A 25,780-nucleotide genomic window follows, 5' to 3' on the forward strand; every position below is an offset into this window, starting at 1 on the left:
TGCAACGCATCGAAGGAATGGAAAAACAAATCCAGGGACTTCTGCTGAAGTCAACAGCTTCGCTGATGAATCAGAAGCTAACTGGGAAGGGTAACAGGCTCTGGCAAAATAAACCTTTGCCCACAGAGCCTGCTCCAGATACGCCGAATGTCAACCGATACATCGAACGCTGTGCCGAGCTGGATGAGGCGTTCAGATCCGGACAGCCGGTTGCAGCCGAAGGGGCGAAATGCCAGATTTTTGAGCATGTGGGCAACATCCTGGAAGCCCCTCAGCTAATCAAAGGTCAGGCGATTGGTGGGGACCGGAAATGCAAAGTAGGTGTTGCTGCTGCTTTTACTGAGGCTATCGGTCGACCAGAAGCTGTCCCAGGCAGAGAGACATCCGTTGGCGATATTCTGGTGCAAGAGGCCGACGGGCTGGGAACTGTCCTGAATTTGGTGGTGAAGGAGAGGAGTTCCTATAAGTACTACAAAAAACCTGAGCATTATCTGGCTGGAGTACACAAAGCTTTTCGTCGGTTCGCCGATTTCATCAAGGAGCAGCAGTACGAGGAAATTGCTATCAGCTATATGTGCAGCGGGACGGAGCGTCTTCACCGTCTGTACACGATGGATCTCCTCTACAGTGAGTTGAAGGACACGAACATCAAAGTCCACTACTACAACCTACACGCTTCAAAAAGATGGGATGGTGCAGGCAACCTCTTTCGGGCTACACCATCAAAGTCGTCTGAGGTTGACAATCCTGGCGCCAATTCAGAAGACAATGGGGAAGAAGGGGAGAAGCAGGGACTGAGGAGGAGTGGAAGGTCTACGTTGGCTCCTAACCGTTTTCAGAACTGAGCCCTCCAAGAGTGAGTACTAATAAAACTAGATCTATTCATTGTGTCTTGTGGAATTGCGAAGGGCTTAAGGAATCATATTGTTTAGCAAGTGCAGAGCTTGAAAATTTCGATTTAATTTTATTGACTGAAACATTTCTACTTCAAGAATTTATAATTCCTGGTTATTATGGGAGACACAAATTTGGTTTCAAAGGTGATCTAGGTCGTCCTATGGGGGGCATTTCTATTTATTTCAATCATAAATTAGGAACTCTATGTAATCATTATGAATTGGAAAATTTTATTATCCTTAACTTTGAGCACATTACTATTATATGTAGTTACCTAAATCCAAAGTTAAAACATGGTGCGGTTTCAAATGAGCTTTTATCGACTCAAAAGTACATTGAAAATGTTCAAAATGTAATTTATGTTGGAGATTTTAACTGTAGAATTGATAAGCGAAATAAGAAAATTGAAGCACTGCTAGATTTTATGTCTGAAATTAATTTAGTTTTGGTAAACACAACACCTTATGAGAGTACGTATGTGTGTAAGAGTGGATGCAGCGTGATTGACTTAGTTTTTAGAGGGAGTTTGACAGAGTGCAGTAATTTTTGTATCAGTGACTCAAAAGCTCATACAAAGCACAAATTTGTTAGTTTCACGATCAATGTAAATTTTGACATTAAAAATAGTGTGAATATTAGAACTTTGAATGTCGATAGCAATCAATTAGAGGAAATTATTAGATCACGCTACAAATCGGAATTACAGAGTATTTTACAGTCTGAGGATATAAACGGATTTTATGATTGTGTTGTTCGACTTCTTAAGGAAGCCGATAAACCTAAATTTCTGTGGTGTAGAACCAGTAAACCATGGTATAATGCCGATTGCTATAAACTTAATAGTTTAATTCTCGATTTGGGTAAACGAATTAAATTTGCAAAGAACTATAACTTGCCACATCTAGTCGATTTAGTGACTGAACATTCTGAACTTAAAAAAGCTTATAGAAAACTCTGTAAATTACTTAAAAAGGAATATTTTATTCAGTATGAAAAAAGAATTTTAGAAGAAGCAGAGAACAGCAAATGCTACAAAATTTTGAAATTGACAAAAAATTTTCAATCTAGTAACAACATTTCAATTGAAAAATGGGAGTCAACCTTTAATGATATTTTGAATTGTAAACATTTATATCAGACTGACTCTTTGCACCTGGACTCACTAATCGAAAGCTATCAAAGTTCTGCAGTATTTACTCCTATTATGGAAGCTGAGGTTATTATTGCACTTCAAAGAATGAAGGCTGGAAAAGCTTCGGGTCCAGACGGGGTTAAGAATGACCACCTGAAACTATTATCACAAGTCTTGCTCCCTGAACTGACATGTTTTTTGAATTTGTGTGTAAAAAAGAGTACTATTCCTGATTCCTGGAAATTTTCTAATTTAAAACTGTTATATAAAGGTAAAGGGGACTCCGAAAATCAAAATTCCTACCGTGGGATTAGTCTTAATCATACTCTTTATAATTTATTGGATAAAATTGTTCATAATAGGTTATATTCAATTTTAGTACACGATATTCCTGAGAATCAGTTTGGGTTCGTTAGGGGTAAGTCAACCCTACAAGCAGTTACACTTTTAATCGATCAAATTAATCTGTCGGTATATGAAAGAAAGAAGCCACTATACGCTTTGTTTTTAGACGTTAAGAAAGCCTTTGACACCGTTGATAGAAAAATGATTTTTAGGAAAATTGTTGAATCGGGAAATGTTTCTAAAGTGGAACTAAAATATTTAGCTAATTCCTTAGATGTAAATTTTTTGAAAATTGTTGATGGTGTCGCAGAATCAGAGGTTATTGTCCAGTCGAATGGCGTGCGTCAAGGGGGCTGCCTATCTCCTTTCCTTTTTAATATCTCAATTAATGATATTAATGAAGTTATTAAACACATTCCTGGCTTGAAAGCTATTCTATTTGCGGACGACATTGTACTAACGAGTGAGTTCTTGAGTGATTTGAATATTGCAATTGTCGCCTTAAAGGAATATTTGTTAAGTAGGAGCCTTCAGCTTAATATTGAAAAGTGTAAAGTGATGAAATTCAGGAATTCTGGGCGGGGCAGGTATGCGAAAACTGATAAAATTGAATTAGATGGTTTAAATGTTGAATTTGTGTCTGAATTCTCATACTTAGGTGTTGTGTTCCAAACCTCGGGCACGTCCTTTTCGAGACATGTAGAAAAAAGAGTGCGAGCAGCTTTAATGGCTACTTATAGCATTAAAAATTTAAACAGGCTTTCTATCAATACTGCGGTTAAACTCTTCGACCTTAAAATCTCGCCAACAGCCTCATATGGAATTGAAATTATCTGGCCACATCTAACTAACATGGATTTTGTAAATCTAGAAAGAGTGAAAACTCGCTATTTTAAAAAAGTGCTTGGAATTTCTAAGTATAATAGATCTCGTTATGTTTATGAATTGATTGCGAAAGACTCCAATTTATATGTAACTGACTTAAAGGTTAGATTTAATCTACCAGAGACTGATGTGTATATAAAGTTCTGTGAAGAAAAGAAAACAAATAGACTGTTAATTTGTTCTGAGTTTTTTGAGACTGAAACTATGATTAATGACAACTGGCGTGGCCCTGATTTTCCTGATAGACATATTTTTGCAAGATTTGCTTGTCATGGATATCACTATATTTTCTGTAATAATGCAACGTTTCACTATGAGCCTAATTATGATTGTAGATGTAAGTTCTGTGGCGAGACTTGTGAAAAATATCATATCCAAAAGTGTACAGCAAGAAAACTTACTTTGAGAGAAGCAGCGAAAATGTGTAAAAATTGATTAACCTTTAGATGTAGAGTGTTGCACGCATATTTTGCGTTTAATAAACCATTAATAATAATAATAGACTTGATGCTCAGGGCGTCGTGATATTACTCAATGATGGATCGTTTTAGCAGTTTTTCGCTAGAACTATTCACCCTTTCTTACTGTGTATAAAATCTTTTAATTTAATGTATTCGACTAGAGCAAGAACAAACAAGAAGAAAAAAGAATAATGTCATCCACTTTTGTGGCTTGTGGGTACGTGGAAGCCGTGACAGAAATGCGTCTTTTAGTAGCTTAATCATTCGTCTTTTATTCATGTCTCGTGGTTGAAGTAGTTAAGTTAAGACTGTGAAATTATGAACATAAATAATCAAAAATCACAAATATACAATAAATGAGTATAACAATAAAAACATAATATTCGAATATAAACAATTATGACACTTACCCCGTAGTGCGGGTCTAATAAGAAATAGTTTTTATATAATTTTCTCGCACCAAATCTCATCCTAGCCGGAGAGAGTTCGTTTGCTGTCACTGCTTTGGTGCGAGTCTGATTGTGCAGTGGGGGATAAGGTGCAGTAAGGGTGCACTGCTTGTCACACACCTTAATACTGCCACCTGGCGAAGCGTATTTAATGCAAACTAGTTATTAGGAAAGTAGTAGGACAGTAGTGGCGAGAAGGCGCCACAGACCCAAGAACGTGTACATTCTTAGATTATTTAGTTATTAGTTAGTTTTATTTATTTCGTTAAACATTTATTTAGTTATAATTATGTACTCGCCAATTACTCTTCATGAAAATTATTAGTATCATATTTAGCATTGAAAAAAATCATTTTTTTTCTATTCTTATCAATCCATCCACCTAAATAACAACAGAGGTCGTCAACCATGAAAGGCATATTTTACGAAACAAACTTCATATCATGATTTAAACCACAAAAGAGTCGAGCATTAGTGGGACCAGGTGCGCGGAAATCCTATTCCAATCATCTCGTATATGGATTACGTTTCACAGGCTCTTTTGTAAAAAAGGTAAAATTCACGAAGAGCGGATCAAAGCGAAGCGGAAACCCCTTTGAATAATTACCTCGTGCGTTAAAAAGCAATATAAATCGGCAAGTTGGAGGACTTATCTTTCCAAATCGATGTGTCCTTCCTAGCTAAAGTTCTGACGGCGGGCGTTTTTCCTGCTAAGTGGAGCAGAAATGAAAAGCAAATATTTATTTATTCATCAGTCGAGCAGACCTTTTGAGCTTCTCGTCGAGGAAATTCTGGCGGGCAGCTGACGAGGGCCGAAGGGACAAAGGCTGAAAAAACACGCCCACGGCCTCTGCACGCCGGATAACTTTTAAAACAAACAGGACACATGTGGCCCATTAAAAGGTTCGCCTTCCGCGAGAGGAAGAAACGGCAGGAGAAAAAAATTATCAACTCCAGCCGGAACGTTTTTGTGCATGTGCGTTGGCAGGCTCCCCGGGGACAAGCGAAATCAGAACACGGCAGTCTGAATTAAGGCTGCAAGCGGCCCTACTTGCGATTTGTCAGAATCGAGCTTTTCCTTTCCTAATGACACACAAGAGCAATTTGAGCGAGACTTCTTTTGGTCCAGGCTGGGAATTCGATTAGAGTGGAGAGAAGGCGGCGAAAAGCAAAATTACAAAGACAGTGGCGGGCGAGGAAAAGCCTAAAGGGACTCCTTACTGAAATTAACGTCGTTTAAAAATGAGTAGCACGTCCAAATTGTACAAACGAAAGGCTTTTTCACAGCTTTAATATATTCATGCCTTTTCTCAAAATAAAATCAAGAGAGTAGTTTTTATTTATTTTACATTGAAAAGAAAAAAAATATAAAAATCACAGTAGCTTAATAATTTGCTATCAATATGTGTTCATTGAAATTCAGGAACAAATTGATTGCAATGCCTCTGGGTTCTGGAATGCGAGCTTTAGATGAGTGACAAAATATGATTAAAAAACTAGAGCTGTTTGAAATTAAAATTCTTTTCTCAAAAGTCAACAGTTTTTTTTTTCAGAAATTTGTGAAACACTATCACATTTTTATAAATATTGTTTTTGTTTCAATACCACAAAGAGCCTTTGGGTGGAACACAAAAAAAATACCATTCAAATCTACCACAATGATACAATTCTTGAGTCATCGATAAAGTCCCCTTGTAACGCCACTGCCAACGTACTGGCTTGCCTTTCTATTCTCTGTTAGTTTGGCCAAAAATATTACACACTTTGGCTGTTTGGTTGGACCGTCAGTTGCTTTTTATCATTTACCATCTCCAGCGCTTGGCTACGAGGCTGAAGTGAAAAGCCTTTCGTTCTCAACTAAGATTATCCGTGCGGACATCAAAAGGGCGGCGAGCAAACTTAACAACCGTGAGATGGTTAAGCCGAGAAATGTTGTTTGCTATTTCGTTTAACAAAGAACCCTTTTCGTGCAGACATGAAATAAGAAACACACGAGTGGAGTCCGTATATTTCCTTGCATAATTATAAGGAACTCGTATTCTGCAAAAAAATATACACTTTTAATGAGAGGAAACCTTTTGAACTAAATAAATGCTTCCGTTTTCAATGAAGTAAAAATTATTTTTCATGTTATTAAATATGACGTTATTTTTCAAAAATAAAAATAAATGAACCGACGACGCCAAGCAGTCGGGCAATATCTTATTATATTCAGATGGTCGTGAGTAAGGATATTGAAATGGTGCCTGAGAATTCGCATACGTGTAACGCGTCCATAGCTCTGTGAAGATCATCTCCCACATCTTCCGTGCTGCCGCGGCAGACGAGAAGGAGGGGATTATGAAAATGGAATCGAGCTTGCCTTTGTGCGGCTGCAAAATGCCGAATGACGGGTGCAAATTCATCGTTCTCGCGCAGCAGAGAAAACGCTCAAATTTGGGGATTATTTTTCTCTGAAGGATGGAATTGCAAATCGAACAGGGTGGCTTTGACGCGAAACAGAAGATGAATTTCATGCCATCGTTTTTCAAATTCACTTTTTCCGTCTGGATTGCCGATGCCATTCCCTGTAATTTGATTTTTATGTTCTCTTCGGTATATTTATGGTTTTGGAAATCTACTTTGACGCACAAAGAGAAATTATAAAAATCGTAAAAGCCCGATCAATAATATCATCTTTTTGCGAATGGAATTCAGAACCATTGTTCACAAAATTGATGAGGAAATTTTTAGCCGTTTGATTTTCACTTTTCCAAAGCATTGTTGATGACTTCAAATTGTTAGCAACGACAACTTTTTCAACGAACCGCCAAATAAATAAAGATTTCCAAGAAACCCGAAATCTCTTGATAAATTAAAAACCACATTTTAATTAGATTTATTGACATTTCATTCAGCATGAAAAGAAAGATGATTGATAAGTCTCAAGAGGATTTATTTATCCGTTGCGAACTGCAAAGAAAAAACGCGAGCAGATTGGCGAATGCCCGTGCACAATCTTTTGGGTGATTTTCCCTGGAGTTGGTTCTTAATGGAAAACGGCAGACGGAAAAGCACTTCAAGTCCGCCATTGTCTTAGCTCGTTTCGATCGACGAGCTCAAGATCAAAAAGCTCTTGCCCCCTCCACCCTTTTTTATTCTTTCATCGCTGCTGGGGTGAAAATTAAGTCGGCAAACAGACGTCCGCGCGAGCAAAATTTTCTCAAGAGGAGTTTTCGTGCACCGTCGAGCGGTTCAAATTGTCCGTGGGCAAATCGATAAGTGGCTTTCGACGGAAATATGCAATAATTTCTGCCGTCTATCGCATAGCACGGAGAATTCGGAGAACTCATATTCGAGTCGGCGAAATTTGATTTGTCCCCGAGAGCATTCCTTCATCCGGTTTTTCAAATTGGATAATTAAATTATCTGACTTCACTGGTCGTCTCTTTTCCAATATAAATTATATTATTTCCGTGTTCAGCTACATTTAAATGTGCCTCAGGTCCTTCTTCAACTCGGCTCATTCTATTCTCTTTCATGGGCATGTTTTGTAAGAGAGAGAGAGAAAAAAAAGCGCATATTTAATTGGAAAAGCAAGAGAGATACTCATTAATTCTGCTCTGTTTATAATTGCAAACTCGTCTTTCTTATTCCTCTCGCGGCCTTTTCCGCCGTTGATTAACTTCATTCATCGCCGCGCGTACCAAGCACGGCTCCTCTGCAATTAATTGAATGAATTTTGTCACCAGAAAAGCCTGTACGAAAAACGGATTTTGCGCATTCTGTTGAACCGCGTGGAAAATTTCTCATCGGCATGAAAGGACGGAAATTATTTTCTTCTTTTCGTTGAAAAAGAACTCCGCGCTTACAGAGAAGACCTATGAGGGTATGAGCTAATATTTGGACAGGAGAAGAGATGAATAACATTTGGATGCCTGACAAATTACATTCGCATGAATTTGGTCTCTTCGATTGATTGATTGCTCAATTTGATATTCGCTTTTCTCTGTGCTTTTGAAAGGACGACACGCTCAAAGGAATCTTGAAATGAATGAATGAAGAGTAATTGCTAATTGATTTTGTGGAGACAAAAACTTTCTGGACCTACATAGAGTTCAGGCTTGGTGCTCTGTTATTAGCCTAAAAGAAATGTCTGAATGAGAATATATTTCAAAGTGATACGTGAATTATCATAATGAGTTTGTCAAACTATAAGCCGAAATGTCACGGGTCCGAGGACAAAACTGTCATGAAGTCAAGCAAATGTTTACTAGTAAATAGTGTCATTCAATTTTTTGCTTTCCAAGTAACCAAAATATTTAATAACACTTTGAAATTTTGTTGAAAAATCGTCTTAAAAAATAGTTTTTAAGAGAAACCTAGCTGTAAGAGAAAGACTAAAAGAGATTCATGAGCGGATTGTATTAAAAAAAAAACTAAAATAAATAATATGTGTCACCCGGAGGGGGACGAGAGCGAAAAAGGAGACTCGGCGCACGCTCTCACTGAACAGAAAATGTAAACAATTTATTGCATTTTTACTTTAGCCTGTATGAATTGTGACAGAGCCTCGCGGCTGAGATCTCTTCATATAGTTTTTTGCCACTCGTCAGGTTACACAAAAGTGTGTTTCTGCGTATTTGAGTACGATTTTTACAATATTTGTGTCATTTTTTACAGTCAATAAATGTGTTTTTCTCCTCTTGAAGGTTATTTTTGCCCATTTGCAACAATTGCAAGCTTTAATCTCTAGATTACGGAGAAATAAATTTGCGAAAAGAAGATCTGGCATGAAATGCGATTTCGATAAATTTGTAAATGAAATGTGTTCCAGATCATAATTACAAAGTGCGAGAGTGCAATTCTCTTTTACAAAAGAAAAACAAGTTTTCCCTTTTCCCTTCGGCGCTCAAAGTTCTAGTTCAAAGGCTCGTTTAAATGCAAATTGCTTCATCAGCGCTGGTATAAATTTAAAAGCACACAATTAATAACTCTTGCGACGTTCATCTTGCAGATGATGGAGTTGCCGCCGACGACGACTGAGTCCCTGTTGGTGCTGTTCGGACAGAACGAGACGCCGCCGACGCTGGCGGACGAGTGGGCGGGCTCGGGCAACAACTCGTCCGGCGACCTCGACCTGATGGCCGAGAACCAGTTCATCCTGCCGTGGTGGCGGCAGGTGCTGTGGTCGGTGCTGTACGCCATGATGGTGGTTGTGGCCACCGGCGGCAACGTCATCGTCATCTGGATCGTGCTGGCGCACAAGCGCATGCGAACCGTCACCAACTACTTCTTAGTCAACCTGTCCGTGGCCGACACCATGGTCTCCACCCTGAACGTCACCTTCAACTACACCTACATGCTCAACAGCCACTGGCCCTTTGGCACCGTCTACTGCAAAATCACGCAGTTCGTCGCCGTGCTCTCCATCTGCGCCAGCGTCTTCACCCTGATGGCCATCTCCTTTGACAGGTCAGTCCCACCTAAGTATTGGATTCAGGGTTTTCAAACTTGCGTGCTGCAGACAATAGCTCTGCATTCTCTTATCCCTAATTCTTTGTTTGTTTCGGTTTGTTTAACTTTTCCTGAAAAACAGCTTGAAAACTTATGTCCTTTTTCTTGGAGATAAAAATTTCCTGAACCATCGATAAACTCTATAAAAAAATTTAACAAAAAGCGAAATTTGTTCCATACACAGAAGTTAAAATTGTATTTTAATTTATTTTACAAACTCCAAAATTGCACCATCAACATTTTTTGTTTTTGATTTTCGAAATATACCACCAGAAAATTGAAAATATTTTGTTTAATGTATTTTAATCGTAGTATGTAAAAACGAATATTTGCATTATCTTCCATTTGAGAAATAAGCACTGCACAGTGGGCTATGAACATATTTCCGAGCATCTGATCGTAAAGAGACCACAAATGACGCAATTTGAAGCAATCTAACCAAACGTTTTGCAATCTCAAACCGAAAAATGCTGTAAAAGCCATCTTAATCTATTTAATTACATATATGAGCCCGTTAGACCCTGCTATTTTTGCTAGATTGACGAAAAATTGGCTCCTATAAGGACCAAACTAAATTTTAACTCAAAAAATATTTCTGGTTTGCTTTCTTGACTGATTTTCTAAACATTTTATTAATTTCATAAATTCATTTAGATAAATTTTCAGACATACTCTCTTTAGAACAACAAGAGTAAACAAATCAAGTCCTATGAGCCCTTCCATAGCATTCAAAGGACATAAATCTTATTGGTTTTTCTGTATTGCATCTGTCTAAATAACAATCTAAATCGACTACAAAATTTAATTATTAATTAATCAATTGAAAACTCCCTCGTTTTTCAAGGCAAAGTACGTCGAGTAAGTCTAAACCCTATTTAATGCCACTTTCAAACTCAAATTTCAACATCGAGCATGATAAACATGTGTGTTATACATATTAATCAAATCTTTGAAGAAATTTCAACAATTTTAAGTAGTAACCGCACTAAATCACGTTATTATTTACCAACAAACAAATGGCGCAAAGGCAATCACAAGAGGATTGATTTTATCGTTTCTATTTGTGGCTTTTGTGCAGCGGACACGTGCGCGTTGCTTCGTCGCTTCCCATCATGTCTTTCGCAATATTGCAATTTTCCGCGATGTAGGCTGCGCATTGACCCGCTAGGGATTTGTTTATCAGCTTCCTCTATTTCCTCAAAAGGCTTTTTTGCAGTCACATGATTTCATCGCATCGGAGAGGTTTCCAATTTGAAAAATTACAGTTCCCCCTTGACTGTCGCAAAATCGCATCTTTCGCCAAATGAACGTTGGAATTGGCAAACGATTTTTATGTCGACAGCAAAAGGTTTCTCTCTCGAGCAATAAAAAAGCAAGAAGTGGAAATGCTAGATCTTTTAATAAAGATAGCGCTGCTTTTGTCCCCTTTGTTTCCACTGGTCACGAATATTCGGCATGCCCCCATGAATCTTCACACTGCGCTGTAAATTGCATTATTGCGGAAGGCACGTCACTCACATGAAAGCAGTCGAGAAATGTAAATTAACGACTGTGAGTGTTCGTACGTAGTGCACGGCACTTTGCGTACGTATCGCTCGTCGTCAGCAAACACGCCACCAGGCAAGCAGACAGAAAGCAAAGCTGCTGGCGGTGCCAGCCGTTCAATGAGCGTCTTTGTGCGCGCCCAAGTTGATTTGCGCCACCCACTAAATTCGACCGAATGAACAGTTCACTTCACCTGCTGATGAATGTTTTACGCGGCGCTCCAACTCGAAATGATGATTGTTTTGTCATCGCTGCTTACATGCAGAAATCAATCACGTCAGGCGTAATTTGAGATTAATTAGTTATGCTGCAGACTTGCTAATTGAAAATCCGAATCTGACGTGTGGCGTGCGGCATATTCGAGCAGTGAGGAATAACAATGCGGGACGCGCCTGCCCGAAATTTTTGCTCTCACCTCGGGTTCGCGTGAAATGGGTTCAGGCAGCGTGCTATGGTATGTGTTTTGAATTAATTTCGCACGCATATAACATCCAATTCCACGGCAAGGCGAGAGTGCGGCGGCGGAGTACCCGTAAAAAGGTGTGTTACGACCCACAAGCGAAACAAGCCGAGTTGGCCATTTTTCCGACGGAAAATTAATTTGTCTTTCGGAGAATTTCTCTCGGGAGAACGAGTGATGCGTCGATACACATATTTTAGCCTTCAAGAGATTCGTTCATTCAAAGTAATGCGAAAGTCCTGGAATCAGTCTGCCGTAAAATAACAGAGTATAGTCATAAAATCGCGTTTACAATATTCGCCGGGTCAACGGTTCTTTTTAAAGGTTTTTTATGGCTCCGCAGGGTGCGTCAGATTTTGCAGAGATTCGGCCGGCTCAGATTGTAGGCTAAGTGGAAATAAAAATCAGACGTAAAGAAATTGATACATTTTGATATCAAAGTTAGGACGAATTCCGTTTGATTTTCATCGTGGAATTTTAATGTCATTTGTTGAGAGCATCTTTTTTAAGTTATTAAGAAATGCTCAGTGTGTTTGTACAGAACAGGTGGCAGAAAGTGCAAAATAGAACACTCGCACGCGTGGTGAGATAATTTTTCAATTCAAGCTTTCACTTTCTATCGCTCCACCTGATCAAAACCTAGAGAAGATTTATTTGTTTAATGCAGACCCTCTTGCCTATTTTATTCCTTGGAACAAGGAGGAAGATTTAAAAAATAGAGAAACGAAGTTTAAGTGAAACATAGATTCATTGTATCCTAACAAGAAATCAAATCGCCCGTGTGAAGCAGGTTTTATTCTTAAGACGCTCATCTTCCTTGATAAAAAGCAAGGATTGTACCTAGTAGAGGATTTATACCGATTCTGGCCACCACTAGTCGATCGTTCCCCACTCTCCCACTTGGTTTCTCCCGCTTCACTCAACGATTCTGTTATCTCCCACCTCACTTGATAATTATGTTGGATAAAAAAATGAATAAAATGAATCACCATTTAATAATTTCTGAAGTCAGGTACAAAAATGAATAAAATGAAACAATCACAAATAAAATTGATTACCTTTTATTTCCCAAAACCAAAAATATGTATACAAACTTGTAAAAGTTGGAAAACACAGTTAATATTCCATGAGATTACTATAATACCGTCGACATAGTTTCATTTGCTTCATGAAATTCTTTTATTTCACAAACCAAAAATAAATTATACAATTCAAGTAATTCCGACGATAGCTTATTGAAGAAGATCCAAACATTTTTTCTCTAACGACTTATCGCTCCCATAATGTCTATAACAGCAATCTTTTAGTTTCCAAATATTATCACTCAAAAAATTGTAATATTCAGCAATAATTTCATAATTTTCTATTATTGTCTTAAATTCATTCATTGTGATCTTGAGTAGGAAAGGATGTGGCAATTTCCTTTCAATTCTTTCGATGAAATAACATCCGTGATTTTCGCTATAAAGAAGATTTATAAAATTCCCTATTCGATAACTCTTTTTTTCACTCATACAATCTATCATCATCTCCGAATTTTGAACATACTCCTCAATATATATAAAATCAACGCATTCATCATAAGGATCTTGTTCAATAACGCAACACGGATAGATCCCAACAATTTGTTTTCGACCGTCGTCGAGTTCAACAACGCCAATTCCAACCTTGACTTTTCCAAACGTTCGCGTCAGAAGCATACTCGCGCACTCCACCGAAGCTAATGATCGCTCCTGTCTAAACTCAATCCTATTTATTCATGAAAGTGGGAGGGGAAATTATGTAATAACTAACCTTGAGATTACTGTTATATGTTCCCAATGTCATTCAAAGTCAAAAAAACCACGACGATTTTCATGAAACATGGTAAGGATTTCAAACGAATTATAATACATTTTCTTCAACGTGTTGCTAGAAATACACCACTTTCCATTTCGTTCACAATACAAATGTGATAAACCGTCGTACGTCGGTCGCAACACGATCGTCGGAGCGATCATTTTCATTATCTCAAAAGGGTTTCCGGAATTAACGAGACGACCGCTATTAAGTCGAAGGAAAACCTCCATCAGATAAGAGAAATCCTGCAACGCGACCGTAAACTCATCACCATACACAATCCACTCGAACGAAATGTCCTGATCCTCTTCGTGCTTAATTTTAAAGTGAGTTGTTTCACCACCATACTCTAAAAACGATGTAATGTAATGATGCTCTTCTGCGAGATGCGTCAAGGTGTCCGCGAAAAGCTCACAACTCTCCTGCGTTTCTTTGTCGTATAAACTAATATCGATCTCGGACTCACCACGTTTGTAGGATACGTACAAGTCCTTCTCACACCCGATCGAGAACTTTTTCTGTAAGCCCGCCATGACTGAATGCTGGTGAAAGAATCAGGTGACGGTATATATTCACGGCAAGGAGAGGGGAAAAAGGTAGTGACGGTTGTACTGCGCACGTCAAAAGAATAATCCAAAAGGAAATCTTTTCACCCTCATACAATCTCCTGCTCCATTAATTTATAATGGCCGTAAGGAAGAGTAGAGTGGTCTGGTAAAATAACGCGTTTATCGTCATGCGGGTCCAAAGCTAATTTACATATTTTTGACGTATACAACTTATGAGGAGCAGAGGTGATGTTCGAAAAAGTAACATAATCAAACCCAACCCTTTTCACAAATATCAGAGGAGAAAACTACACGTACAAGGTGCTTCTCGCACCCGATCGAGAACCTTTTCTGTAAGAGAGCCACGACTAAATGATGATCTAAAAGAATCAGGAGATTTTATATATTCACAGCAAGGAGTGTGAACAAACAGAAGCGGTCACTTAGAGGGCGACGAGAGAAAAAGTTAATCCAACCTTTGTAGAAGATAATGGAACCCACATTCCAACAAATGCTGCATTAATTTATAACGATCAAAAGGAAGAGTAGAGTGCTCCGATAAAATTACTCATTTATCATCGTGTGGATCCAAAACTAATTTACTAATTTTTTTATTTATACAACCTATGATTTACAGAGTTGATATATTGAAAAAGTAATTATTATTTATCGTTCTTGAGCACGCAGTTAACAAAATCCGCGTGACAAAAATCTTTTTCATAGTGCATTTTTAAATCCCTTTGGCTTTTTTTTACACTCTCCATCATCACAGATATAGCTATACATTTTAGATCGAGGAGCAACAAACTCATTGTTCGTAATGAGGATCCTTTTAATTCATCCACGAATTTATCGTACACTTTTCAATTTTTAGGTGAGTATAGTGGATATGGTTTTTTTTTGGGGGAAGCGAGCTAAAATCTAAATGATGAGATATTTATATTGAATATAATTAAAACCAGGCTTCATCCTCGTTGTCAATAAAAGAGAATTTTGTACATTTGGTCTTTGGAGCTTGCCTCATCTGCCTCATGAATAGGTGGGTGTTTTAAAGAATTGTATGGAACTTTATGTGATTTTAGATGTGACATTATTGCATTGTTTGTATTTGATTGAAATTGTAACTCATGATTAGGACGTTTGTGATGACGTCGAAACTGGTCGAGGAATAAATAAGACGAATTTCTCTTTTATTGACAACGAGGATGAAGCCTGGTTTTAATTATATTCAATATGTAAACAACCTCGAGTGATCGCATTTTTCAAATATTGATGAGATATTTGTTGATGTTCATAATTGAAATAGGTTGTTTTAAATTCAGTGATAACCCCAGCCAATCGTGAGCATTTCTGCAAGAGAACCATGACTGAGTGATGGTGAAAAGAATCAGGAGACTTAATATATTCAAAGCAAGGAGTGGGAAAAATAGTAGCGGTCACTTAGAGGGCGACGAGAGAAAAAAAGTTAACATAAAATAATAACATATCGATTATACATATTCATTCACCAAAGGTAGTGGAAAAAAGTTGTGTCAGTGTGTTTATACTCTGCTCAAAGTGTTGAGTGGGGAGAAATTAGCGAGAGAGATCAGTTGGGAGACATCCACTTGGGATGTCCACTTGTGAGCACTTGTGAGATCATCCCAATTTTTATTCGATCCGCCAAGTAAAAAAAAGCACTTAACAATAACTCTTCAAATAAGGTCAATGCTGTAATAGAATTCATTTTCTCATTCGTAAACATGCTCTAAATTAATAATAACCGTAAGGAAGCGTGGAAATGTTTTGGTAAATCGTTTATCATAATGAGTATCCAAAGCTAATTTAAAAGTTTATAACTTAATTATGATTGACAGAGCTGATATTAGAAAACTTGGTTTTCTATCATTGTTGAGTGCACAGTTAACATAAAATAGATATCATATTAAATTAGGGAACGGCTAACTAAAACATCCTGCTTAATTACTGGTTTAAAGCGTGGTAAAAAGAAGTAACTTTTTTTTTAATGAGAGAAGAGTTCTCTGGTGATAATTTTTCCTCCACGTTAATTGACCATTTATTTGTCCGCGTTAAATCATTGCGGAACATTTCAAGTGTCATCACACACAAGATCTCTGACCATTACGCAATCGCTACGTTGCTATACACACAAACAAAAACACAACAAGCAATTGATGTAGCACGAACTGACTTCCAGTCAGTGTATACAGACTTAAACACCTAATTTTGGCCAAATGACTGTTTTTGATAAAAGTTTTGAAAAGTTTCTTAAAATCCACCTAACTAGCTACCTAACAAAATTTTCCATAATAGACTCAAGGCAATATGCATACCAAAAAGGCAAAGGTGTAAATGAACTATTTGTAAATTTCTCTGATTTTATTAACTCTAGTTTGAGTGCAAAAGATTTTGTTGCTGGTTTGTTCATTGACACGAGAATGGCTTTTGATGTGCTGGATTATAATAAACTGCTAGTTAAACTAGATAGTGTTGGCATACGTGGACCAGTTTTGAGTTTATTCAAAAGTTATTTAACAAATCGCAATTTTGTTGTAAAAATAAACAAAGAGATGAGTGAAACACGTGAGCTTGACCGAGGCGTGCCCCAGGGATCAAACCTGGGCTCAATATTGTTTATAATGTACATGAATGATTTGTTCCCTCTGCTCAAAAATTGCTTTATAAATATTTTCGCAGACGATATCGTGATCCTACACTCCCACAAAGATTTAGCGGTATGCCAAAATGTGATTCAATCTGAATTTAATATTGTGACTGAGTGGTGCTATGATAGTGGTTTTTTAATCAACACGAAAAAGACCGTGTCTTTATTGTTTTGTCAACTGAGGTTGTGAAAAGATTGCAAACTGCGAGTTATATGTCATGATACCGAGTGTATTCACAATTTTTGTATTAACTGTGGTTGCAGAGAACTGTTGCAAGCGAACCAAACGAAATATTTAGGTGTTATTGTGGACCAAGACTTTAATTTTAATATTCATATTCAACATGTTTCCAAAAAGCTCCGTAAAATTGTGTGCGACTTCAGTTACTTAACGGCTAACATGCCATATAATGTGCGAAGGATTATGTATTTCTCTCTGGCTCATTCTTATTTGAATTATGGTATAACCGCATGGGGAGCTGTGAACTTGTCGCCTCTATTTTGCACCTCCAAGAAAAAATACTGTATAAAATGTGTTCAAAAAAGCACCAACAAAACGTTGAGAATTTCTTTCATTTTTGGTGCGTGTTGCCTGTTGACAAGATTTATCAGCTTAGTTCACTGTGTGTTAAATATTTTGATGATGACTTTGGCGATCAGAGATTTCACCAGTATAATACACGATTGTTAGATAATAAATATTTCAATAGAACATCTGAATGTATTTTGCCGAGACTGTGGAACATGTTACCGAGTGAGTTAACAAATCTGAGAGACAAAAGTGATGTTAAGCGAAAAATCAAAAAGTGCCTTATAAACAATTGAATCGAACTCTTATCGACCATATACTGCATTATTTTCATGATAATGTGTACACGACTGTATTAAATTATGCTGCCTTGCGCAGCTATGTATAAGCACCAGCCGTTAATTCTTCGGAATTGACTGGACTTCCAAGGTTTAGAAATAAATATTCTTCTTTAAAAAAAAGTAAAACCAAGCACATGATTGATACACATTCTTAATTTCAAATTAAACCATAAATTGTGTCATCATTCCCAATCTATGTGCTCCATCAGTAATTTTCAAATTTTCTCTGCATAACATTTTGACCTCTTTGATGATTAAGATCACTTTCTGTTCTCCTGACAAAGAATTCTGTACAGTGCACTTGCATTTTTTAATATATATGTATTGTACTCACCACAAACAACATACTCACGGAGTAGCCAAAATGAGGAAATATGTACTACATGCAATTGTAAATTACATGAATTAATATTCTGCTCCTTCTTTGATAATATATTTCCAATCCAACCAGGATAGCTAAATTTTCATTCCAACATTTCTTGAGGTAGTACACGGCGGTGTAGCAAAGTGTGGGTTACGCCTGCACTTGAAGCACTAATCAGAGAACGTGATAGATTATTTAGGAGATCAAAAATTAATAAGACGAACATGTTATACAGGACCAAATATAACAAATATCGTAATAAAGTCAAACAAAAACTTAAACTCACGGAGAAAAATTATAATCTTAAAGTTTTTAAATCATGTCAAGGTGATGATAAATTAACGTGGACTAAGTTAAATTCTCTTTTGGGCCGAACAGTAAACTCTTTAGATGATACAATTTTGCGATACATGACTCGTACTTTAGATTTGTCAGATATTTTTAAATGGTTTTCGCCACCAATTTACTGAGGCACCGGCCAAAAGCTCACTCAGTCGCGCCTTTCGTGCGTTGAGACAAACGAGCCGGCACAGCAGAGCATGCGGCTCCCGAGAGCGACACACACACGTAAATATGTGCTATCATTGCTAGTCTTAATAAAAACAAAGGCCCGGGAGTTGACGATGTTTCTGTGCATGATGTTCAGCATGCAGGTGTTGCGTTTGAAAAGCTCCTCTGTTCAGTACTTTAATAAGTCAATTAAAACCATCAGCTTTCCAGACTGTCTCAAAACAGCAGTTATCCGCCCATTGTACAAAGACTCTGCGCACATCAAATTCGAGAACTACCACCCAATATCCATACTGACAGTTTTTGATAAAATATTTGAAAAGTTTCTCGAAATACACCTAACTAGCTACTTAAGCGAATTTTCAATATTAGACTCACGACAATATGTGTACCAGAAAGGAAAAGGTGTTTATGAGCTGTTTGCTAATTGCTCTGATTATATAAATTCCAATCTCAGTGCCAAAAATTATGTAAGCTGGTGTTTTTATAGATATGAAAAAAGCATTTGATGTGCTTGATCATGATAAACTCCTGGTCAAACTAGAGAATATTGGCATTCGTGGAACTGACTTAGATCTGTTCAAAAGCTTTTTAAACAATCGTAAATTTGTGGTAAAAATTAACAAAGAGATTAGCAAGAAATGCGAGCTTCACCGTGGTGTGCCCCAAGGATCAAATCTGGACCCAATTTTGTTTATTTTGTGTATGAACGATCTGTTTCCGCTATTGAATAAGTGCTTTGTTAATATTTTCGCTGATGACAAAATGTGATACTACCCCCACAAAGATTTTGCGGTATGCCAGAGTGTAATTCAGTCTGAATTTAATATTGTCACTGAGTGGTACCATGATAATGGTTTTTTAATTAACACGAAAAAGAAAGTGTGTTTACTTTTTTTGTCAACCGAGGCTGCGAGAAGACTGCCAGCTGCAAATAGTGTGCCATGATACAGACTGTATCCATAACTTTTGTATTGGCTGTAGCTGCAGGAAACTGTCGCAAGTGATTCAGACAAAGTATTTATGTGTGCTAGTTGACCAAGAATTTAATTTTAAGGCTAATATATTCAACATGTTTCTAAAAAGCTTCGTAAAATTATATGTGAATTTAATTATTTAAAGGCGAATATACCTTACAGTGTGAGAAAGATTACGTATTTTTCCCTTGCTCATTCCTACTTAAATTATGACATAACCGCATGGGGAGCATTCAGTTTGATGGCTTTGTTGAACCTCCAAGAGAAAGTATTATACAAGATGTGCTCTAAAAATACTGACAGATAGTGGAGGATTTCTTTCAATTTTGGAATGTATTGCCTGTTGCCAAAATTTACCAACTAAACTTCCTGAGTGTTAAATACTTTGATGGCGATTTTGGTGTTCAGAGAACACACCAGTATAATACACTCGTTTATTGCTTTCTGCTCCAGTTGTGGAACCAATGCTTGTAAACAAGTATTCTTACCGAACATCTGTATTTATTTTGCCAAGACTTTGGAACATGTTGCCGAGTGAACTAAAAAATTTGACTGACAAATGTGTTGTGAAGTGAAAAATCAAAAAGTGGCTTATGAACAGTTGAATAGACTGACAAAGACTACACACTGCAATAATAAATTTTTTGATTTTATGTAAATTGCACATGAATGTACAATAATTGTGTTGCCTTAAATTGTGCAGTAGAACAAGCACCAGCCGTTAGTTCTCCGGAATTGGCTGGACTTCTGTAGTTTTCAAAATAAATATTTTTCTTCAAAAAGTAATAATAATACCATCCGCACTAGTTTTTACATGAAGGTTTTCAGTGACACCTTTACGATTTTCATGAAAAACGGTAAGGATTTCTGACGATTGTTGATACATTTTCGCCAACATGTCAATAGAAATATGCCACATATCATCTTGTTCACAAAGCATAAGTTCATTGCTACCGTATCGCAGTCGAAACTCCATCGTTGGAGCAATAATTTCCAATCACTCGAAAACACGTCTGGCTAACGAAAGACTAACGCTATTAATTTGACGGAACACCTCCATCAGATGAGAGAACTCCTGCAGGGTGTAATCGCGTGAACTCACCACCATACGCAATCCACTTGAACAAAATGTCCTGATCCTCTTCGTGTTCGATTTTGAAGTATGTTGTTTCACAACCATACTCTTAAGCGCATTCTAATGTAATGCTACTCCCCAGCGAGATGCGTTAAGATGTCCGCGAAAAGCACATAATTCTCCTGCGCTACTTTGTCATACATACAAATATCAATTGCAAACTCACCACATTATTTGTAAGTCACGTACAAGGTGTGCTTCTCGCACCCGATCGAGAACCTCTTCTGTAAGAGAGCCACGACTGAATAATGGTGAAAAGAATAAGGAGATTTTATATATTCACAGCAAGGAGTGAGAAAAACAGAAGCGGTCACTTAGAGGGCGACGAGAGAAAAAGTTAATCCAACCTTTGTTGAACATAATGGAACCCACATTCCAACAAATGCTGCATTGTCAGCGACGCGGGGCAGAGGCCGCCGAATGGGTGCAATCGGTCCTGCAAGCGCGCCTTCTCTCTATCACGAGGTCGGAGCCTGTTCTTCTAGCCATGGTAGACTTGAAAGGGTGCAGGGTGGACACGAAGGGAAAATGAAGGGAAAATGCTGACTTACTATACCATGCCAGTTTATCGTTGATAGCGGCGTCAGTACAGCGTGGCTAGCCAGAGGGACGAGCGAGGGAGCGAGAGAGTTACTCTCTTGCTCACGTATACCGTCAGGAGAGTGAATGTGTAGGTGCGAGCAGGTCGTGTGCACGCGAGAGGCTCTTGCGTTGCCTTTATTGATACCGGAGTTTCTCCCTCCGCTCTCCCCTGTGGACGCCCGAAAGTTCACGTCATTACATATCGGTGCACAATAATTATTAATACGATCGTAATAACAAATATCAATTGCAGACTCACCACATTATTTGTAAGTCACGTACAAGGTGTGCTTCTCACACCCGATCGAGAACCTTACTGGTGAAAAGAATAAGGAGATTTTATATATTCACAGCAAGGAGTGGGAAAAACAGAAGCGGTCACTTAGAGGGCGACGAGAGAAAAAGTTAATCCAACCTTTGTTGAACATAATGGAACCCACATTCCAACAAATGCTGCATTGACAGCGACGCGGGGCAGAGGTCGCCGAATGGGTGCAATCGACCCTGCCGGCGCACCTTCTCTCTCTATCACGAGGTCGGAGCCTGTTCTTCTAGCCATGGTAGACTTGAAAGGGTGCAGGGTGGACAAGAAGGGAAAATGCCCACTTACTATACCATGCCAGTTTATCGTTGATAGCGGCGTCAGTACAGCGTGGCTAGCCAGAGGGACGAGAGGGGGGGGGGGGCGAGAGAGTTACTCTCTTGCTCGCGTACCGTCAGGAGAGCGAACGTGTAGGTGCGAGCAGGTCGTGTGCACGCGAGAGGCTCTTGCGTTGCCTTTATTGATACCGGAGTTTCTCCCTCCGCTCTCCCCTGTGGACGCCCGAAAGTTCACATCATTACATATCGGTGCACAACAATTGATTAATTGAAATATTCAAACCAATCAAATTTATGATACTCCAACTTTAAAATATGATGCATTTTTAATTTTTTAAAGAAGTCCCTGAATTAAACGGTAGAAAAAATTTCAAAATGAATTAAAAGACATATAATTTTCGAAATTAAAAAAAGTCGATATAATTTTTTTTAATTAATCATACCAATAAACGGTCAAATGTGTAAACAGTCTGGTCACGAAGTACATAAAGGGCTAAAATAGAGGATTTTAGGGATTTTTAGTCTGCGCGCGGCTGCGGCGGCTGCCTACCTCTGGTATGGAGCTTTTGCATGCAAGTGCAGCCGCCGCAGCCGCGCGCAGACTAAAAATCCCTAAAATCCTCTATTTTAGCCCTTTATGTACTTCGTGACCAGACTGTTTACACATTTGACCGTTTATTGGTATGATTAATTAAAAAAAATTATATCGACTTTTTTTAATTTCGAAAATTATATGTCTTTTAATTCATTTTGAAATTTTTTCTACCGTTTAATTCAGGGACTTCTTTAAAAAATTAAAAATGCATCATATTTTAAAGTTGGAGTATCATAAATTTGATTGGTTTGAATATTTCAATTAATCAATTGTTGTGCACCGATATGTAATGATGTGAACTTTCGGGCGTCCACAGGGGAGAGCGGAGGGAGAAACTCCGGTATCAATAAAGGCAACGCAAGAGCCTCTCGCGTGCACACGACCTGCTCGCACCTACACGTTCGCTCTCCTGACGGTACGCGAGCAAGAGAGTAACTCTCTCGCCCCCCCCCCCCCCTCTCGTCCCTCTGGCTAGCCACGCTGTACTGACGCCGCTATCAACGATAAACTGGCATGGTATAGTAAGTGGGCATTTTCCCTTCTTGTCCACCCTGCACCCTTTCAAGTCTACCATGGCTAGAAGAACAGGCTCCGACCTCGTGATAGAGAGAGAAGGTGCGCCGGCAGGGTCGATTGCACCCATTCGGCGACCTCTGCCCCGCGTCGCTGTCAATGCAGCATTTGTTGGAATGTGGGTTCCATTATGTTCAACAAAGGTTGGATTAACTTTTTCTCTCGTCGCCCTCTAAGTGACCGCTTCTGTTTTTCCCACTCCTTGCTGTGAATATATAAAATCTCCTTATTCTTTTCACCAGTAAGGTTCTCGATCGGGTGTGAGAAGCACACCTTGTACGTGACTTACAAATAATGTGGTGAGTCTGCAATTGATATTTGTTATTACGATCGTATTAATAATTATTGTGCACCGATATGTAATGACGTGAACTTTCGGGCGTCCACAGGGGAGAGCGGAGGGAGAAACTCCGGTATCAATAAAGGCAACGCAAGAGCCTCTCGCGTGCACACGACCTGCTCGCACCTACACATTCACTCTCCTGACGGTATACGTGAGCAAGAGAGTAACTCTCTCGCTCCCTCGCTCGTCCCTCTGGCTAGCCACGCTGTACTGACGCCGCTATCAACGATAAACTGGCATGGTATAGTAAGTCAGCATTTTCCCTTCATTTTCCCTTCGTGTCCACCCTGCACCCTTTCAAGTCTACCATGGCTAGAAGAACAGGCTCCGACCTCGTGATAGAGAGAAGGCGCGCTTGCAGGACCGATTGCACCCATTCGGCGGCCTCTGCCCCGCGTCGCTGACAATGCAGCATTTGTTGGAATGTGGGTTCCATTATGTTCAACAAAGGTTGGATTAACTTTTTCTCTCGTCGCCCTCTAAGTGACCGCTTCTGTTTTTCTCACTCCTTGCTGTGAATATATAAAATCTCCTTATTCTTTTCACCATTATTCAGTCGTGGCTCTCTTACAGAAGAGGTTCTCGATCGGGTGCGAGAAGCACACCTTGTACGTGACTTACAAATAATGTGGTGAGTTTGCAATTGATATTTGTATGTATGACAAAGTAGCGCAGGAGAATTATGTGCTTTTCGCGGACATCTTAACGCATCTCGCTGGGGAGTAGCATTACATTAGAATGCGCTTAAGAGTATGGTTGTGAAACAACATACTTCAAAATCGAACACGAAGAGGATCAGGACATTTTGTTCAAGTGGATTGCGTATGGTGGTGAGTTCACGCGATTACACCCTGCAGGAGTTCTCTCATCTGATGGAGGTGTTCCGTCAAATTAATAGCGTTAGTCTTTCGTTAGCCAGACGTGTTTTCGAGTGATTGGAAATTATTGCTCCAACGATGGAGTTTCGACTGCGATACGGTAGCAATGAACTTATGCTTTGTGAACAAGATGATATGTGGCATATTTCTATTGACATGTTGGCGAAAATGTATCAACAATCGTCAGAAATCCTTACCGTTTTTCATGAAAATCGTAAAGGTGTCACTGAAAACCTTCATGTAAAAACTAGTGCGGATGGTATTATTATTACTTTTTGAAGAAAAATATTTATTTTGAAAACTACAGAAGTCCAGCCAATTCCGGAGAACTAACGGCTGGTGCTTGTTCTACTGCACAATTTAAGGCAACACAATTATTGTACATTCATGTGCAATTTACATAAAATCAAAAAATTTATTATTGCAGTGTGTAGTCTTTGACAGTCTATTCAACTGTTCATAAGCCACTTTTTGATTTTTCACTTCACAACACATTTGTCAGTCAAATTTTTTAGTTCACTCGGCAACATGTTCCAAAGTCTTGGCAAAATAAATACAGATGTTCGGTAAGAATACTTGTTTACAAGCATTGGTTCCACAACTGGAGCAGAAAGCAATAAACGAGTGTATTATACTGGTGTGTTCTCTGAACACCAAAATCGCCATCAAAGTATTTAACACTCAGGAAGTTTAGTTGGTAAATTTTGGCAACAGGCAATACATTCCAAAATTGAAAGAAATCCTCCACTATCTGTCAGTATTTTTAGAGCACATCTTGTATAATACTTTCTCTTGGAGGTTCAACAAAGCCATCAAACTGAATGCTCCCCATGCGGTTATGTCATAATTTAAGTAGGAATGAGCAAGGGAAAAATACGTAATCTTTCTCACACTGTAAGGTATATTCGCCTTTAAATAATTAAATTCACATATAATTTTACGAAGCTTTTTAGAAACATGTTGAATATATTAGCCTTAAAATTAAATTCTTGGTCAACTAGCACACATAAATACTTTGTCTGAATCACTTGCGACAGTTTCCTGCAGCTACAGCCAATACAAAAGTTATGGATACAGTCTGTATCATGGCACACTATTTGCAGCTGGCAGTCTTCTCGCAGCCTCGGTTGACAAAAAAAGTAAACACACTTTCTTTTTCGTGTTAATTAAAAAACCATTATCATGGTACCACTCAGTGACAATATTAAATTCAGACTGAATTACACTCTGGCATACCGCAAAATCTTTGTGGGGGTAGTATCACATTTTGTCATCAGCGAAAATATTAACAAAGCACTTATTCAATAGCGGAAACAGATCGTTCATACACAAAATAAACAAAATTGGGTCCAGATTTGATCCTTGGGGCACACCACGGTGAAGCTCGCATTTCTTGCTAATCTCTTTGTTAATTTTTACCACAAATTTACGATTGTTTAAAAAGCTTTTGAACAGATCTAAGTCAGTTCCACGAATGCCAATATTCTCTAGTTTGACCAGGAGTTTATCATGATCAAGCACATCAAATGCTTTTTTCATATCTATAAAAACACCAGCTTACATAATTTTTGGCACTGAGATTGGAATTTATATAATCAGAGCAATTAGCAAACAGCTCATAAACACCTTTT

General features: G+C 38.4%; 1 protein-coding gene across 1 annotated transcript in view; it reads left to right on the forward strand.

The window, feature by feature from the left end:
- Nucleotides 1-25,780, forward strand: part of LOC135946836 (tachykinin-like peptides receptor 99D) — an 88,874-nt gene that overhangs the window by 23,198 nt on the left and 39,896 nt on the right. The window contains exon 2 of the mRNA XM_065495255.1: nucleotides 9,166-9,623. Coding sequence (XP_065351327.1) covers nucleotides 9,166-9,623 — 458 coding nt within the window. The remainder of the gene's footprint in view (nucleotides 1-9,165; nucleotides 9,624-25,780) is intronic.

This window comes from Cloeon dipterum, chromosome X (assembly GCF_949628265.1).
Source record: "Cloeon dipterum chromosome X, ieCloDipt1.1, whole genome shotgun sequence".
Classification (NCBI taxonomy): Eukaryota; Metazoa; Arthropoda; class Insecta; order Ephemeroptera; family Baetidae; genus Cloeon; species Cloeon dipterum.